The 21,125-nt window shown below is 47.8% G+C and overlaps 1 protein-coding gene across 1 annotated transcript in view; it reads right to left on the bottom strand.

Moving 5' to 3' along the window:
• Positions 1 to 21,125, bottom strand: part of LOC120036060 (rho guanine nucleotide exchange factor 17-like) — a 123,065-nt gene that overhangs the window by 13,302 nt on the left and 88,638 nt on the right. The window contains exons 4-6 of the mRNA XM_038982520.1: positions 15,113 to 15,190; positions 12,378 to 12,560; positions 3,608 to 3,724 (exon numbers count right to left, since the gene is read on the bottom strand). Coding sequence (XP_038838448.1) covers positions 3,608 to 3,724; positions 12,378 to 12,560; positions 15,113 to 15,190 — 378 coding nt within the window. The remainder of the gene's footprint in view (positions 1 to 3,607; positions 3,725 to 12,377; positions 12,561 to 15,112; positions 15,191 to 21,125) is intronic.

Here is a 21,125-nt window from a genome sequence, read left to right as displayed (position 1 = left end):
CACACACACACACACACACACACACACACACACACACACACACACACACACACACACACACACACACACTCAGAGACACAAACACAAATACAGAGACAAACACACACTCACAGAAACACACAAACACACACTCACAGAAACACAGAAACACAGACACAAACACACACAAACATTCACAGAGACACACACACACACACACACACACACACACACACAGACAAACACACACACACTCACAGAGACACAAACTCAGAGACACAACTGCACACACACAGAGACACAAATGCACACACACAGTAGCTAAAGACAAGTCCGTGCATCACACTCACCTACAAGTGTCATATAGACAATGGACACACACACTCATGTAGACAGACACACACACTCATGTAGACAGACACACTCATATAGAGAGTGGACACACACACTCATATAGACAGTGGACACACACACTCATATAGACAGTGGACACACACACTCATGTAGACAGTAGGCATACACACTCATATAGAGAGTGGACATACACACTCATATAGACAGTGGACACACACACTCATGTAGACAGTGGACACACACACTCATATAGACAGTGGACACACACACTCATATAGACAGTGGACACACACACTCATATAGACAGTGGACACACACACTCATATAGACAGTGGACACACACACTCATATAGACAGTGGACACACACACTCATATAGACAGTGGACACACACACTCATATAGAGAGTGGACACACACACTCATATAGACAGTGGACACACACACTCATATAGACAGTGGACACACACACTCATATAGACAGTGGACACACACACTCATATAGACAGTGGACACACACACTCATATAGACAGTGGACACACACACTCATATAGACAGTGGACACACACACTCATATAGACAGTGGACACACACACTCATATAGACAGTGGACACACACACTCATATAGACAGTGGACACACACACTCATATAGAGAGTGGACACACACACTCATATAGAGAGTGGACACACACACTCATATAGAGAGTGGACACACACACTCATATAGAGAGTGGACACACACACTCATATAGAGAGTGGACACACACACACTCATATAGACAGTGGACACACACACACTCATATAGACAGTGGACATACACACTCATATAGACAGTGGACATACACACTCATATAGACAGTGGACATACACACTCATATAGACAGTGGACATACACACTCATATAGACAGTGGACACACACACTCATATAGACAGTGGACACACACACTCATATAGACAGTGGACACACACACTCATATAGACAGTGGACACACACACTCATATAGACAGTAGGCATACACACTCATATAGACAGTGGACACACACACTCATATAGACAGTGGACACACACACTCATATAGACAGTGGACACACACACTCATATAGACAGTGGACACACACACTCATATAGACAGTGGACACACACACTCATATAGACAGTGGACACACACACTCATATAGACAGTGGACACACACACTCATATAGACAGTGGACACACACACTCATATAGACAGTGGACACACACACTCATATAGACAGTGGACACACACACTCATATAGACAGTGGACACACACACTCATATAGACAGTGGACACACACACACTCATATAGACAGTAGGCACACACACTCATATAGACAGTAGGCATACACACTCATATAGACAGTGGACACACACTCATATAGACAGTAGGCATACACACTCATATAGAGAGTGGACACACACACTCATATAGAGAGTGGACACACACACTCATATAGAGAGTGGACACACACACTCATATAGACAGTGGACACACACACTCATATAGACAGTGGACACACACACTCATATAGACAGTGGACACACACACTCATATAGACAGTGGACACACACACTCATATAGACAGTGGACACACACACTCATATAGACAGTGGACACACACACTCATATAGACAGTGGACACACACACTCATATAGACAGTGGACACACACACTCATATAGACAGTGGACACACACACTCATATAGACAGTGGACACACACACTCATATAGACAGTGGACACACACACTCATATAGACAGTGGACACACACACTCATATAGACAGTGGACACACACACTCATATAGACAGTGGACACACACACACTCATATAGACAGTAGGCATACACACTCATATAGAGAATGGACACACACTCATGTAGACAGTAGGCATACACACTCATATAGACAGTGGACACACACACTCATATAGAGAGTGGACACACACACTCATATAGAGAGTGGACACACACACTCATATAGAGAGTGGACACACACACTCATATAGACAGTGGACACACACACTCATATAGACAGTGGACACACACACTCATATAGACAGTGGACACACACACTCATATAGACAGTGGACACACACACTCATATAGAGAGTGGACACACACACTCATATAGAGAGTGGACACACACACTCATATAGAGAGTGGACACACACACTCATATAGACAGTAGGCATACACACTCATATAGACAGTGGACACACACTCATATAGACAGTGGACACACACACTCATATAGACAGTGGACACACACACTCATATAGACAGTGGACACACACACTCATATAGACAGTGGACATACACACTCATATAGACAGTGGACATACACACTCATATAGACAGTGGACATACACACTCATATAGACAGTGGACATACACACTCATATAGACAGTGGACATACACACTCATATAGACAGTGGACACACACACTCATATAGACAGTGGACACACACACTCATATAGACAGTGGACACACACACTCATATAGACAGTGGACACACACACTCATATAGACAGTGGACACACACACTCATATAGACAGTGGACACACACACTCATATAGACAGTGGACACACACTCATATAGACAGTGGACACACACACTCATATAGACAGTGGACACACACACTCATATAGACAGTGGACACACACACTCATATAGACAGTGGACACACACACTCATATAGACAGTGGACACACACACTCATATAGACAGTGGACACACACACTCATATAGACAGTGGACACACACACTCATATAGACAGTGGACACACACACTCATATAGACAGTGGACACACACACTCATATAGACAGTGGACACACACACACTCATATAGACAGTAGGCATACACACTCATATAGAGAATGGACACACACTCATGTAGACAGTAGGCATACACACTCATATAGACAGTGGACACACACACTCATATAGAGAGTGGACACACACACTCATATAGAGAGTGGACACACACACTCATATAGAGAGTGGACACACACACTCATATAGACAGTGGACACACACACTCATATAGACAGTGGACACACACACTCATATAGACAGTGGACACACACACTCATATAGACAGTGGACACACACACTCATATAGAGAGTGGACACACACACTCATATAGAGAGTGGACACACACACTCATATAGACAGTAGGCATACACACTCATATAGACAGTGGACACACACACTCATATAGACAGTAGGCATACATACTCACCTCCAGGAACTTGAGGAATGCTGGCTTGGCCTCTTTTGCGATCCTCACTGCGTCTTTGGCGTTCAGAAAGTTATCGATGTATGCTGAATAAATATTAGCAAGAATCTCTTTGGAAAACTGTTTACAAGAGAGAAAGCAGAGAGGGGAGAGGAGAGAGAGAATATTAACAGGCAAAATATACTGGTTGGGTTTGCTCCTTGCAGAACTCGGCTATGTGAAGTGAACATCTGTGCCTCGCATATTTTAGCTTGAAAAATTTGAAAAAAAAAGTGGCAATATTACTCTTTGTCCCTTTAGAGACACCGTAGCAACAACATAGACTAAATAGTCTGAATGTATGTAAGATAAAATCATGAAATCTGTCATTTTAAATCTAATTAAGACGTTTGGTGCAGTATTTCTCAAATGAAAAATGAGCAAGAAAACTAGTTTTCTCTTGTTGAAAGACAACAAACATTTCATTGAAGAATCCTGTCCATAGTTCCTACTCCTACTAGCAGTAGTACTGTTGACCAATCACCAACGAAGGGGCGTAGAAAAAAAAACCTGTCCAAACCCTAAATCGAACAAAAAGTTATAATATATTCCCAAAGAATGTGACAGGCTAAAAAATGTGACAGGCTATAAGCTGACTCTGAAGGACGGTGAATCCTGCCCGGTAACAAGTATTTGGTGAACCCGGCTCTGGCTGGGATTGGTCAATATGGTGATACATAGCAAGCCTCCCTTCATGCTTAAAAACAGGGATCCTTAGTGGGGAAAAGGGGAGCCTCAGTGGGGAGAGATGACAGCGAGCACAAACACACACAGGAAGTGAGCACAACACGCATTATGGCATGCTCCACACACACACTGTGACTCCCTCTGACCGGCCTTTTCTCTACACAATGGAGATGAGTGAGGAGGAGAGAAAGAAATTAGGGGAGAGGAAATGGAAAGAAAGAAAGAGAAAGAGAAAGAGAGAGAGAGAGAGAGAGAGAGAGAGAGAGAGAGAGAGAGAGAGAGAGAGAGAGAGAGAGAGAGAGAGAGCGCGATGATAAGGGGCATGGTTTAACAGTAACACAGAAATAGGCATTTCAACCCCTCATGAAAAGAGCTGCTCTCTCTCCTCCATCTCTCTCTCCTCCATCTGTAAGGAGTGATATCAGGATGGATAAATCAGGTGCCTTACACCACAGCCAGTGGCACCTTATTATTTGAGGAGGAAGGGCTCATAATAATGGCTGTAACGGAATAAATGGAATGGTATTGAACACGTCAAACATATGGTTTCCATGTGTTTGATATCATTCCATTCCAGCCATTATTATGAGATGTCCTCCCCTCAGCAGCCTCCTGTGATCTACACCTAATCTGTCACCTGTAACCCCTCTCCCCATCCCTCCACCCTCCAGTTACACCTGTAACCCCTCTCCCCATCCCTCCACCCTCCAGTTACACCTGTAACCCCTCACCCCATCCCTCCACCCTCCAGTTACACCTGTAACCCCTCACCCCATCCCTCCACCCTCCAGTTACACCTGTAACCCCTCTCCCCATCCCTCCACCCTCCAGTTACACCTGTAACCCCTCACCCCATCCCTCCACCCTCCAGTTACACCTGTAACCCCTCACCCCATCCCTCCACCCTCCAGTTACACCTGTAACCCCTCTCCCCATCCCTCCACCCTCCAGTTACACAAGCAGCCACTCTCCCCATCCTCTTCTGTCACTCTTTCCCTTCTAATGTGGAAGTCATTCTTTTTTATCCTTTTAAAGGCGCAGTGCCGTCAAAAATGTGGTTTTGCTGTGTTTTATATACATTTCCACACTATGAGGTTGGAATAATACTGTGAAATTGTGAACATTATGATAACACTCTGGACAGGAAGTAAATAAACACACTCTGGACAGGAAGTAAATAGAATGGAGGTCTAGAAACACAAGGTTGCCCTAACTGGCAGGCCAACTCTCTTGCACAACCTCCCTGGCTCCATAGTATCGAGTATTTACAGTATATCCCTCTTTTATCCTCTCTCTAGTCTAATATATAGTAATAATATATGCCGTTTAGCAGATGCTTTTATCCAAATCTACTTAGTCATGCGTGCATACTTTATACCTATGGGTGGTCCCATGAACCCACCCACTATCCTGGGGTTACAAGCTCCACGCTCTACCAACTATACATGTTACTGTCGGCTGTCTGTCAAAGGAGGGAGCATGACTGCATAGACGGCAGAGGTTCTGCAGGTGTTAGTGCACGGTGTCAGGCCAGGTCAGGGCACGGTGTCAGGCCATGTGTTAGTGCACGGTGTCAGGCCAGGTCAGGGCACGGTGTCAGGCCATGTGTTAGTGCACGGTGTCAGGCCAGGTCAGGGCATGGTGTCAGGCCATGTGTTAGTGCACGGTGTCAGGCCAGGTCAGGGCACGGTGTCAGGCCATGTGTTAGTGCACGGTGTCAGGCCAGGTCAGGGCACGGTGTCAGGCCATGTGTTAGTGCACGGTGTCAGGCCAGGTCAGGGCACGGTGTCAGGCCATGTGTTAGTGCACGGTGTCAGGCCAGGTCAGGGCACGGTGTCAGGCCAGGTCAGGGCACGGTGTCAGGCCAGGTCAGGGCACGGTGTCAGGCCAGGTCAGGGCACGGTGTCAGGCCAGGTCAGGGCACGGTGTCAGGCCATGTGTTAGTGCACGGTGTCAGGCCATGTGTTAGTGCACGGTGTCAGGCCAGGTCAGGGCACGGTGTCAGGCCATGTGTTAGTGCACGGTGTCAGGCCAGGTCAGGGCACGGTGTCAGGCCATGTGTTAGTGCACGGTGTCAGGCCAGGTCAGGGCACGGTGTCAGGCCATGTGTTAGTGCACGGTGTCAGGCCAGGTCAGGGCACGGTGTCAGGCCATGTGTTAGTGCACGGTGTCAGGCCAGGTCAGGGCACGGTGTCAGGCCATGTGTTAGTGCACGGTGTCAGGTCAGGTCAGGGCACGGTGTCAGGCCATGTGTTAGTGCACGGTGTCAGGCCAGGTCAGGGCACGGTGTCAGGCCAGGTCAGGTCACGGTGTCAGGCCAGGTCAGGGCACGGTGTCAGGCCATGTGTTAGTGCACGGTGTCAGGCCAGGTCAGGGCACGGTGTCAGGCCATGTGTTAGTGCACGGTGTCAGGCCAGGTCAGGGCACGGTGTCAGGCCATGTGTTAGTGCACGGTGTCAGGCCAGGTCAGGGCACGGTGTCAGGCCATGTGTTAGTGCACGGTGTCAGGCAGGTCAGGGCTATTGAGACAGATGTGTGTTGACAGGTTATCATTACAAGGGGCTGAACTGTAGAGGGGGAGAAGGGCTGAGGGGTGACAGGGGTAAGAGAGAGCGGGGTGAAGGGGGTGAGAGAGGGGTGAGGGAGAAGGGGTGAGGGGGTTAAGAGAGAGGAGTTAGGGGGTGAGAGAGAAAGATGAGAGGGTGAGAGAGACTGGGTGAGAGAGACTGGGTGAGGGGGGTGAGAGAGACTGGGTGAGGGGAAAGCGGTGAGTGGAGGTTGAGGGACATGACATCTGTGTGTAAACTGATATGCCAGACACACACACACACACACACACAAACATACACTCCGAGAGTTGACCTCGCTGTAGCAGAAATGTCTAGCTCAAAGGAAGTTCAGACAGGTCAAGGGATTAGTACTCGCTACATTCCACTAGAATAGGCTAACAATGCCACATATTCTAACTGCATTCCACTAGCATGGGCTAACAATGCCACATATTCTAACTGCATTCCACTAGCATGGGCTAACAATGCCACATATTCTAACTGCATTCCACTAGCATGGGCTAACAATGCTACACAGTCTGACTGCATTTTACTTGCATGGGCTAACAATGCTACACAATCTGACTGCATAGGCTAGCGATGCCACACCAGTTAGGTTAGGTCTCTCTGCCCCCAAAGGGAGCGACTGAGGCCTATGTTCTTTGACCGTGGAGGTGTGTGTGTGGGGGGAGGTGTTTGTGTGTTTAGCCTGGGAGATGTGTGTGTTGTGGTGAACTAGAGGGCTACCAGCAGAGGGGTAACACGGACCAGGAGAGAAGACGGGGGGTTAACACGGACCAGGAGAGGAGACGGGGGTTAACACGGACCAGGAGAGGAGACGGGGGTTAACACGGACCAGGAGAGGAGACGGGGGGGTTAACAAGGACCAGGAGAGGAGACGGGGGGGTTAACAAGGACCAGGAGAGGAGACGGGGGTTAACACGGACCAGGAGAGGAGACGGGGGGGTTAACAAGGACCAGGAGAGGAGACGGGGGGGTTAACAAGGACCAGGAGAGGAGACGGGGGGGTTAACAAGGACCAGGAGAGGAGACGGGGGGGTTAACAAGGACCAGGAGAGGAGACGGGGGGGGGGTTAACACGAACCAGGAGAGGAGAAGGGGGGGTTAACACGAACCAGGAGAGGAGAAGGGGGGGTTAACACGAACCAGGAGAGGAGAAGGGGGGGTTAACACGAACCAGGAGAGGAGACGGGGGGGTTAACACGGACCAGGAGAGGAGACGGGGGGGGTTAACACGGACCAGGAGAGGAGACGGGGGGGGGGGGTTAACACGGACCAGGAGAGGAGACGGGGGGGGGGGGGGGGGTTAACACGGACCAGGAGAGGAGACGGGGGGGGGGGGGGGTTAACACGGACCAGGAGAGGAGACGGGGGGGGGTTAACACGGACCAGGAGAGGAGACGGGGGGGGGGGGTTAACACGAACCAGGAGAGGAGAAGGGGGGGTTAACACGAACCAGGAGAGGAGAAGGGGGGGTTAACACGAACCAGGAGAGGAGACGGGGGGGGGTTAACACGGACCAGGAGAGGAGACGGGGGGGGGTTAACACGGACCAGGAGAGGAGACGGGGGGTTAACACGGACCAGGAGAGGAGACGGGGGGGTTAACACGGACCAGGAGAGGAGACGGGGGGGGTTAACACGAACCAGGAGAGGAGACGGGGGGTTAACACGGACCAGGAGAGGAGATGGGGGGGTTAACACGGACCAGGAGAGGAGACGGGGGTTAACACGGACCAGGAGAGGAGACGGGGGTTAACACGGACCAGGAGAGGAGACGGGGGGGTTAACTCGAAACCAGGAGAGGAGACGGGGGGGTTAACACAAACCAGGAGAGGAGACGGGGGGTTAACTCGAAACCAGGAGAGGAGACGGGGGGGTTAACACAAACCAGGAGAGGAGACGGGGGGTTAACATGGACCGTGAACTTACAGGAGGTAGGGTCAGGGGGAAGTCACTGTACCTTATTATTTAGGGGTGAAGTGTGTGTGTGTGTATATGTATGTATGTGTCTCTCTCGGAGGTACACTACATGACCAAAAGGTAGAACATTTATGTAATGACATTCTGTGATTGTCATCTGGCCTACACTGGTAGCCTGTACTGACGTGTCCCCTGATGTGTGCGTGCGTCTCGGGAATCGGACATTCATCTCCGCCTTCCGCAAAATGTAAGTGTTCTCGTCAAACAACAATGCAATATGGAGCGTATACCACACGGTTCCACATCAATACGGAGCGTATACCACACGGTTCCACATCAATACGGAGCGTATACCACACGGTTCCACATCAATACGGAGCGTATACCACACGGTTCCACATCAATACAGAGCGTATACCACACGGTTCCACATCAATACAGAGCGTATACCACACGGTTCCACATCAATACGGAGCGTATACCACACGGTTCCACATCAATACGGAGCGTATACAACACGGTTCCACATCAATACGGAGCGTATACCACACGGTTCCACATCAATACGGAGCGTATACCACACGGTTCCACATCAATACGGAGCGTATACCACACGGTTCCACATCAATACGGAGCGTATACCACACGGTTCCACATCAATACGGAGCGTATACCACACGGTTCCACATCAATACGGAGCGTATACCACACGGTTCCACATCAATACGGAGCGTATACCTCACGGTTCCACATCAATACGGAGCGTATACCTCACGGTTCCACATCAATACGGAGCGTATACCACACGGTTCCACATCAATACGGAGCGTATACCTCACGGTTCCACATCAATACGGAGCGTATACCACACGGTTCCACATCAATACGGAGCGTATTCCACACGGTTCCACATCAATACGGAGCGTATACCACACGGTTCCACATCAATACGGAGCGTATACCACACGGTTCCACATCAATACGGAGCGTATACCACACGGTTCCACATCAATACGGAGCGTATACCACACGGTTCCACATCAATACGGAGCGTATACCTCACGGTTCCACATCAATACGGAGCGTATACCTCACGGTTCCACATCAATACGGAGCGTATACCACACGGTTCCACATCAATACGGAGCGTATACCTCACGGTTCCACATCAATACGGAGCGTATACCACACGGTTCCACATCAATACGGAGCGTATACCTCACGGTTCCACATCAATACGGAGCGTATACCACACGGTTCCACATCAATACGGAGCGTATACCACACGGTTCCACATCAATACGGAGCGTATACCACACGGTTCCACATCAATACGGAGCGTATACCACACGGTTCCACATCAATACGGAGCGTATACCACACGGTTCCACATCAATACGGAGCGTATACCACACGGTTCCACATCAATACGGAGCGTATACCACACGGTTCCACATCAATACGGAGCGTATACCACACGGTTCCACATCAATACGGAGCGTATACCACACGGTTCCACATCAATACGGAGCGTATACCACACGGTTCCACATCAATACGGAGCGTATACCACACGGTTCCACATCAATACGAGCGTATACCACACGGTTCCACATCAATACGGAGCGTATACCACACGGTTCCACATCAATACGGAGCGTATACCACACGGTTCCACATCAATACGGAGCGTATACCACACGGTTCCACATCAATACGGAGCGTATACCACACGGTTCCACATCAATACGGAGCGTATACCATACGGTTCCACATCAATACGGAGCGTATACCACACGGTTCCACAGCAACATGGAGCGTATACCACACGGTTCCACATCAATACGGAGCGTATACCACACGGTTCCACATCAATACGGAGCGTATACCACACGGTTCCACATCAATACGGAGCGTATACCACACGGTTCCACATCAATACGGAGCGTATACCACACGGTTTCACATCAATACGGAGCGTATACCACACGGTTCCACATCAATACGGAGCGTATACCACACGGTTCCACATCAATACGGAGCGTATACCACACGGTTCCACATCAATATGGAGCGTATACCACACGGTTCCACATCAATACGGAGCGTATACCACACGGTTCCACATCAATACGGAGCGTATACCACACGGTTCCACATCAATACGGAGCGTATACCACACGGTTCCACATCAATACGGAGCGTATACCACACGGTTCCACATCAATACGAGCGTATACCACACGGTTCCACATCAATACGGAGCGTATACCACACGGTTCCACATCAATACGGAGCGTATACCACACGGTTCCACATCAATACGGAGCGTATACCACACGGTTCCACATCAATACGGAGCGTATACCACACGGTTCCACATCAATACGGAGCGTATACCATACGGTTCCACATCAATACGGAGCGTATACCACACGGTTCCACAGCAACATGGAGCGTATACCACACGGTTCCACATCAATACGGAGCGTATACCACACGGTTCCACATCAATACGGAGCGTATACCACACGGTTCCACATCAATACGGAGCGTATACCACACGGTTCCACATCAATACGGAGCGTATACCACACGGTTTCACATCAATATGGAGCGTATACCACACGGTTCCACATCAACATGGAGCGTATACCACACGGTTCCACATCAATATGGAGCGTATACCATACGGTTCCACATCAATATGGAGCGTATACCACACGGTTCCACATCAACATGGAGCGTATACCACACGGTTCCACATCAACACGGAGCGTATATAACACGGTTCCACATCAATATGGAGCGTATACCACACGGTTCCACATCAACATGGAGCGTATAGCACACGGTTCCACATCAATATGGAGCGTATACCATACGGTTCCACATCAATATGGAGCGTATACCACACGGTTCCACATCAACACGGAGCGTATACAACATGGTTCCACATCAATATGGAGCGTAAACCACACGGTTCCACATCAATATGGAGCGTATACCATACGGTTCCACATCAATATGGAGCGTATACCACACGGTTCCACAACAATATGGAGCGTATACCACACGGTTCCACATCAATATGGAGCGTATACCACACGGTTCCACATCAATATGGAGCGTATACCATACGGTTCCACATCAATATGGAGCGTATACCACACGGTTCCACAACAATATGGAGCGTATACCTCACGGTTCCACATCAATATGGAGCGTAAACCACACGGTTCCACAACAATATGGAGCGTATACAACACGGTTCCACATCAATACGGAGCGTATACCACACGGTTCCACATCAATACGGAGCGTATACCACACGGTTCCACATCAATATGGAGCGTAAACCACACGGTTCCACATCAATTCGCTGATTTTTCATGTGGCTGACATACAGTTGGTAAATGATGGTGTATTATAGTTTTCTTGACATTTTGTTTTAATTATTATGGTTTACCTGTACCGGACCACACCGACTTACTTTCACCCGTGGTTTTTCCATTGTCCATGGTTTACAGTGATTGGATGGAGGGAGGTACTTACCGATTGGATAAGCAGCTGACCCACGGTCTGTTTGTCGTGCCATTGGCTGATGCAGCCGGTGACCTGTTCCAGGAAGTGCTCATGGTGCTCCAGGATCTCTGGGATCTGATAAAACATCTCATCCACCAATGAGGGATCAACTAGTGATCCACTGTCTGGCTGCTTCAGAGGCCGCATATAGCCCTACAGATAGAGAGAGAGAGAGGGAGAGGGGGAGAGGTAGAGAGGTAGAGAGGTAGAGAGGTAGAGAGAGAGAGGTAGAGAGAGAGAGAGAGAGAGAGAGAGAGAGAGAGAGAGAGAGAGAGAGAGAGAGAGAGAGAGAGACAATATGTTTCTATTTTGGGAAAATGAAAGCTTATTTTCCTGACACCAGCCTTGTGAAATGCGAACACATCCAGGCAAGCCACAGACCCTGTGAAACAAGCACATGAGTTGGAATGGTGTATTTGTGTGTGATCTGCGTATACAGCCTGAGTTGGTAGGATGTGTGTGTGTGCGCAAGGTGCATTGTTTATTAATACAGTGTATTAATGCCTAATCGATGGTGTCTCACACACGCTTCTCATTCTGTTTTGACTACATGGCACCTGGGTTTACTATGGCTGCAGTTTAACATACCCCATCTTTCTCCCTCTCACAAGCCTCTCTTAACCCTCTCTCACTCTCCTCTCACAAGCCTCTCTCCCTCCTCTCTCCTCTCACAAGCCTCTCTTCCCCTCTCTCTCCTCTCACAAGCCTCTCTTCCCCTCTCTCTCCTCTCACAAGCCTCTCTTAACCCTCTTTCTCTCTCCTCTCACAAGCCTCTCTTAACCCTCTTTCTCTCTCCTCTCACAAGCCTCTCTTAAACCTCTCTCTCTCTCTCTCTCTCTCTCTCTCCCCCATCTCTCCTCTCACAAGCCTCTCTTCCCCTCTCTCTCTTTCCTCTCCCAAGCCTCTCTTCCCCCTCTCTCCTTAAGCCTCTCTTCCCCTCTCTCTCTCATCTCCCAAGCCCCTCTTCCCCCCTCTCTCTCTCTCCTCTCCCCCCTCTCTCCTCTCCCAAGCCTCTCTTCCCCTCTCTCTCTTTCCTCTCCTTAAGCCTCTCTTCCCCCTCTCTCTCCTCTGCCTCTCTTCCCCCTCTCTCTCTCCTCAGCCTCTCTTCCCCCTCTCTCCTCAGCCTCTCTTCCCCCTCTCTCTCTCCTCAGCCTCTCTTCCCCCTCTCTCTCCTCAGCCTCTCTTCCCCCTCTCTCTCCTCAGCCTCTCTTCCCCCTCTCTCTCCTCAGCCCTTCCCCCTCTCTCTCCTCAGCCTCTCTTCCCCCTCTCTCTCCTCAGCCCTTCCCCCTCTCTCAACTCTCCCAAGCCTCTCTTCCCCTCTCTCTCTCTCTCTCCCCCCTCTCTCCTCTCCCAAGCCTCTCTTCCCCTCTCTCTCTCTCCCCCCTCTCTCCTCTCCCAAGCCTCTCTTCCCCCCTCTCTCTTTCCTCTCCCAAGCCTCTCTTCCCCCTCTCTCCCAAGCCTCTCTCAACTCTCCCAAGCCTCTCTTCCCCCTCTCTCTCCTCTCTCAAGCCTCTCTTCCCACTCTCTCAACTCTCTCAAGCCTCTCTTCCCACTCTCTCAACTCTCCCAAGCCTCTCTTCCCCCTCTCCCAAGCCTCTCTTCCCCCTCTCTCTCCTCTCTCAAGCCTCTCTTCCCCCTCTCTCAAGCCTCTCTTCCCCCTCTCTCAAGCCTCTCTTCCCCCTCTCTCAAGCCTCTCTGAACTGTCCTCTCCACTCTCACACGTCTTCTTTCTTCTCTATCAGCTTTCACTGTCTGAATGAGAGGCTGAACATCTCTTCCATAAAGAACTGTATGACGGTAGTGTTTGGGTCTGGGTTGGGAGAGGGTTTGGGTCTGGGTAGGGAGAGGGTTTGGGTCTGGGTAGGGAGAGGGTTTGGATCTGGGTAGGGAGAGGGTTTGGGTCTGGGTAGGGAGAGGGAGAGGGTTTGGGTCTGGGTGGGGAGAGGGTTTGGGTCTGGGTGGGGAGAGGGTTTGGGTCTGGGTTGGGAGAGGGTTTGGGTCTGGGTTGGGAGAGGGTTTGGGTCTGGGTGGGGAGAGGGTTTGGGTCTGGGTCTGGGTGGGGAGAGGGTTTGGGTCTGGGTGGGGAGAGGGTTTGGGTCTGGGTGGGGAGAGGGTTTGGGTCTGGGTTGGGAGAGGTTTGGGTATGGGTGGGGAGAAGGTGGGGTCTGGGTGGGGAGAAGGTGGGGTCTGGGTGGGGAGAAGGTGGGGTCTGGGTGGGGAGAAGGTGGGGTCTGGGTGGGGAGACGGTTGGGTCTGGGTGGGGAGACGGTTGGGTCTGGGTGGGGAGACGGTTGGGTCTGGGTGGGGAGACGGTTGGGTCTGGGTTGGGAGAAGGTGGGGTCTGGGTTGGGAGAAGGTGGGGTCGGGGTGGGGAGAAGGTGGGGTCTGGGTTGGGAGAGGGTGGGGTCTGGGTTGGGAGAGGGTGGGGTCTGGGTTGGGAGAGGGTGGGGTCTGGGTGGGGAGAGGGCGGGGAGAGGTTTGGGTCTGGGTGGGGAGGGTGGGGTCTGGGTGGAGAGAGGGTGGGGTCTGGGTGGGGAGACTGCCTGTCTGAATGAGGCGGTGAGATGTGTGGCTGAGGGGTGAGGAGAGGGGCTTTAGCAGGAGTCATTTAACATTAAGACATTGTAACTTCAACCATCTGTTAGCACTGGTGGTTCCTGTGTGTGTGTGTGTGTGTGTGTGTGTGTGTGTGTGTGTAGTATTACCTGTATGAGTGTCCGGAGCGACTCCACATAAGACTGCTCAGTGTCCAGGAGGGTCATCACGACATGTCTTCTCATATCCTGCAGAGGGAGACAACACTGAGTACTACGGCATAACACACACACAGAATTTGGCTCGACTGTCATCAAAATAAGGGTTTCCTGTTTACATGGTTAGGTTGGAATCTGTACACTGGGAAAAACACCAGTGTGTGTGTGTGTGTGTGTGTGTGTGTGTGTGTGTCCTACAGAGAAGATACAAGCTTGTCAAAGGCTTATGGCTCAAAGGCTAATAGAGAAGAGACTCGTGCCTTATCACGACTAACACGGCAAACTACCAGCAGTCACGCTCTACACATCCTACACACTGGGCCGTCACACACACACACACACACACACACACACACACACACACACACACACCCCCCCCAGGGAATATTAGGCTCAGATTCCTAACGATCTGTTCTCTCCATCTTCCTTACCTCAAAACCTCTGTCTATTTTCTCTCTCTTTCTCTGTGTACCTGTAGATTGTGAAGCAGCGCACCAGGAGACATCTGGCTCTGATGCAACAAGACTAACAGAGACAGTGGAAATCTGGTTCAGAGAAGTTAGTCTATCAATGAATTAATCACTGAATGAAATACATTAAGTCTAGTCGACAAAGAGAGAGAGGAGAGAGAGAGAGGAAGAGAGAAGGAGGAGAGAGAAGAGAGAGGAGAGAGAGGAGAGAGAGAGAAAGGAGAGAGAGACGAGAGAGAGAAGAGAGAGAGAGAGAGAGAGAGAGAGATAGAGGGAGAGCGAACGAGAGAGAAGAGCAAGACCGGATGAGTCAGGCCAACCCAGTCTGCCCCAGGTGGCTAACGAGACTAACTCTGCCTCCTTCACACACACGTCCTCTATTCATTGTTGCCACGCCAACCAGCAGCATCCTCCATCTTAGTCCCCCCCCCCCGCAGCAACAGTTACCAGGTTTTCTGCTGGCTCGCTAGAGTTCTTTAGTGTTCCATTCTGGCGCTAACGTTAGTCGCTAATCACTGGAGCTTCCTCTTAGGCAGGCGGGGAACATCTCTGCCCCTTAAACCCACAGGGGAGAACTGTCTGACCCACAGACCACTGCTCTGTCACAGGGTTCACACAGGCTCAAAGCCATAGGTTTCAGACAGCCTCCACTCATTCTTCACATGATATAGGAGAATAACACATTATATACTTCCCCAGAACAAAAGATGACCAAGTCATTTATTCCAGAACGCACTAGAACAGACATGACTTAACTATGTGTTCTAATCTCCACCTCCACCCAGCCTGACATATCTGGTCTGGTTCCTCTCAGGGGTTCTTTCCATAGGGAGTTCTTCCTGGCCGGCTGGCCAATGTCACATCTGCTTTCTCTTTATGGGTTCAGGTCCAGGTTGTGTTAATATTTGTCGGGCCCCAGGAAGACTAGCTGTCGCCATTGGCGTTGGCTAATGGCTAATATGAATCTATTATTAACCAGTGCAACAGACAACCCAGACTCCATCAACACTAGTAAACATTACCCTAAATACCAGACAGCTGGAGGCTCATATTTTCCTGCTCCGTGTCCTAATAATAACATTATAAAAATAACATCCCACAATTCCACATTTATACCTGGATCTCCCACAAGGCTCAGCAGGGGAGCATTCATGTGTCCCTAGCCTGAGAGAGACACAGAGAGAGAGACAGAGAGAGACACAGAGAGAGCGGGAGAGAGATGGCTTTGCTAGATATTACTGCGTTGTTGGAGCGAGAAACATAAGCATTTCTCTGCACCTGCGATAACATCTGCAAAACTGTTTATGCAAACCAAATAAATAGATTTGATTTGAGAGGGGGAGCGAGAGAGTGGACATCTGGTGACTGTCAAGTCCATTAACGTGGAATACACACGCACGCTTTCATGTCATCTTGATATAGTCTAAAATGAAATCACTTTCGTCAAGCTGACATAGTATGAACAGGAAGTCAACCCCCAGCCCACCTGAAGAGGTGCAGTTGAAACTGCAACAAGATCTCTGGGTAATCAACATTTCTCCAGGGCCTTTCACTGATGCCCAAGTGTCAGTCCTGGGTAAAGGACTCTCCCATCTCTCCTTCCAATAGGATGGGCCCTTTTGCATTTAAAGTTGACACATTCAAATTTGTTTGTTAATTACATTAAATAATTGATTCTGTGCTACTAGGCAACAATCGTGTAATGGCAATGCAATTTTTAGAAACTATAATGCATCGGGAATGTGAGAGAACTAAAAGGACATTCAAAAAGAATTTGAGTCTAGTGCCTTATGTTAATGCGAGTCCCTCTGTTCTCACCTACAGTAGGCTGATAGAACATGATTTTGCTAAATTAGCCCGCAGTACCCCTAAACAAGCAGATGATCTCAGTAACGATGAACAAAACGCGTTGAAGGAATTGAAAGACAATCCAGATATTGTATATCTTCTTGAACTGCACTGTTGGTTAAGGTCTTGTACAGTTGAAGACGAAAGTTTACATAAACTTAGGTTGGAGTCACCTTTTCTCAATAGGGGGTGCTGTTTTCACTTTGTAAAAATTTCGTTCCCAAATTAAACTGCCTCGTACTCAATTCTTGCTCGTACAATATGCATATTATTATTACTATTGGATAGAAAACACTCTCTAGTTTCTAAAACCGTTTGAATTATATCTGTGAGTAAAACAGAACTCAAGTTGGAGCAAACTTCCTGTGAGGAAGTGAGAAATCTGAAATCAGGCAGGCTGTTCTGGGGTCAGTTTATTAATTTGCATGTCTTCTATTGGTCGAGATGCACTGCATACGCCTTCCCCTAGATGTCAGCAAATAGTGAGAATTGGAATGGAGTTGCTAGGCAGATCTGAGGCCATATAAAGGGTCTGGGAACGTGGGGTGCACTCTTTTCAACATTCGCCATGACGCAAGACAGACCTCAGGATGGCGTTCTGGAAAGCTCCCGTTATAGGCCTTAGATATATCCGGCTCTGATTTTATTCGATATAGGTGTTAAAGACATCATAATGTTGTTATTTTAAACCGAGTTATATCAGTTTATATCAGTATATTGCGATTTTCGGATATTTCTTTGTGCTACGTTATAGTGAGTTGGGCACGTCTGGGTCACATGGCTAATGTTTACTGCTAATTCCAAAGTTGAAGGCGACAATCTACAACCGAGCAACGATTCTTTTGGACAAAGGACAACTTGCCCAAGATTCTGATGAAAGCTCATCAAAAAGTAAGAACTATTTATGATGTTAATTCGTTGTTCTGTTGAAAAATGTAAAACTCCTATTCCGCCATCAATTTCGGTGCGGTCTCGCTTTAACGCACGCTGTATGTCGTAGTAACGTTAATTTTAAAAATCTAACACAGCGGTTGCATTAAGAACTAATGTATCTTTCATTTGCTGTCCAACCTGTATTTTTTAGTCAAGTTTATGATTAGTTAATGATTAGATTAGGGGCCTCTCCCAAGATTTCTCCCGACATTTTGTTGGCAGCTTGGCTACTATTCTCATTGTATAACCACGATTTGTGCCGCTAAATATGCACATTTTCGAACAAACTCTATATGTATTGTGTAATATGATGTTATAGGACTGTCATCTGAAGAAGTTTGAGAAGGTTAGTGAAAAAATTAATATCTTTTGCTGGTTTATTCGTTATCGCTATTGTTGGCTTGAATCAATGCTGTTGTGTGGTTGGCTATTGTAGTAAGCTAATATAATGCTATATTGTGTTTTTGCTGTAAAACACTTAAAAAAATCTGAAATATTGGCTGGATTCACAAGATCTTTGTCTTTCATTTGCTGTACGCTGTGTATTTTTCAGAAATGTTTTATGATGAGTATTTAGGTAATTCACGTTGGTCTCTGTAGTTATTCTAGTTGCTTTGGTGAGAATTGTGATGGTGGCTGCAATGTAAAACTATGATTTATACCTGAAATATGCACATTTTTCTAACAAAACATATGCTATACAATAAATATGTTATCAGACTGTCATCTGATGAAGTTGTTTCTTGGTTAGTGACTATTTATATCTTTATTTGGTCGAAATTGTGATAGCTACCTATGCAGGAAAAAAATGGTGGAAAAAAAAGTTGTGTCTTTTGCTATCGTGGTTAGCTAATAGAAATACATATTGTGTCTTCCCTGTAAAACATTTTAAAAATCAGAAATTATGGCTGGATTCACAAGATGTGTATCTTTCATCTTTCGTCTTGGACTTGTGATTTAATGATATTTAGATGCTAGTATTTACTTGTGACGCTATGCTAGGCTATGCTAGTCAGCTTTTTTACTGATGGGGGTGCTCCCGGATCCGGGATTGTGATGAAGTAGAAGTTAAAACTCCTTTTTCAACCACTCCACAAATTTCTTGTTAACAAACTATAGTTTTGGCAAGTCGGTTAGGACATCTACTTTGTGCATGACAAGTCATTTTTCCAACAATTGTTTACAGACAGATTATTTCACTTATAATTTCACTGTATCGCAATTCCAGTGGGTCAGAAGTTTACATACACTAAGTTGACTGTGCCTTTAAACAGCTTGGAAAATTCCAGAAAATGATGTCATGGCTTTAGAAGCTTCTGATAGGCTAATTGACATCATTTGAGTCAATTGGAGGTGTACCTGTGGATGTATTTCAAGGCCTACCTTCAAACTCAGTGCCTCTTTGCTTGACATCATGGGAAAATCAAAAGAAATCAGCTAAGACCCAAGAAAAAAATTTGTAGACCTCCACAAGTCTGGTTCATCCTTGGGAGCAATTTCCAAACGCCTGAAGGTACCACGTTCATCTGTACAAACAATAGTACGCAAGTATAAACACCATGGGACCACGTAGCCGTCATACCGCTCAGGAAGGAGACACGTTCTGTCTCCTAGTGATGAACGTATTTTTGTGCGAAAAGTGCAAATCAATCTCAGAACAACAGCAATGGACTTTGTGAAGATGCTGGAGGAAACAGGTACAAAAGTATCTATATCCACAGTAAAACGAGTCCTATAATGACATAGCCTGAAAGGCCGCTCAGCAAGGAAGAAGGCACTGCTCCAAAACCGCCATAAAAAAGCTAGACTACGGTTAGCAACTGCACATGGGGACAAAGATCGTACTTTATGGAGAAATGTCCTCTGGTCTGATGAAACAAAAATAGAACTGTTTGGCCATAATGACCATCGTTATGTTTGGAAGAAAAAGGGGGAGGCTTGCAAGCCGAAGAACACCATCCCAACCGTGAAGCACGGGGGTGGCAGCATCATGTTGTGGGGGTGCTTTTCTGCAGGAGGGACTGGTGCACTTCACAAAATAGATGGCGTGAGGAAGAAAAATTACGTGGATATATTGAAGCAACAACTCAAGACATCAGTCAGTAAGTTAAAGCTTGGTCGCAAATGGGTCTTCCAAATGGACGATGACCCCAAGCATACTTCCAAAGTTGTGGCAAAATGGCTTAAGAACAACAAAGTCAAGGTATTGGAGTGGCCATCATAAAGCCCCGACCTCAATCCTATAGAAAATTTGTGGGCAGAACTGAAAAAGCATGTGCGAGCAAGGAGGCCTACAAACCTGACTCAGTTACACCAGCTCTGTCAGGAGGAATGGGCCAAAATTCACCCAACTTATTGTGGGAAGCTTGTGGAAGGCTACCCGAAAAGTTTGACTCAAGTTAAACAATTTAAGGCAATGCTACCAAATACTAATTGAGTGTATGAAAACTTCTGGCCCACTGGGAATGTGATGAAAGAAATACAAGCTGAAATAAATAATTTCACATTCTGAAAATAAAAAGTGGTGATCCTATTTTTACTAGGATTAAATGTCAGGAATTGTGAAAAACGGAGTTTAAATGTATTTGGCTAAGTTGTACGTAAACTTCCGACTTCAACTGTAAGTAATCATTTCACGGTAAGGTCTACACTTGTTGTATTCGGCACATGTGACAAATAAAGTTTGATTTAATATTGTGATAAATGCTGATAAG

The sequence above is a fragment of the Salvelinus namaycush genome, unplaced genomic scaffold, assembly GCF_016432855.1.
Source record: "Salvelinus namaycush isolate Seneca unplaced genomic scaffold, SaNama_1.0 Scaffold12, whole genome shotgun sequence".
Lineage (NCBI taxonomy): Eukaryota > Metazoa > Chordata > Actinopteri > Salmoniformes > Salmonidae > Salvelinus > Salvelinus namaycush.
This window is presented reverse-complemented; position numbering and strand designations above follow the sequence as displayed.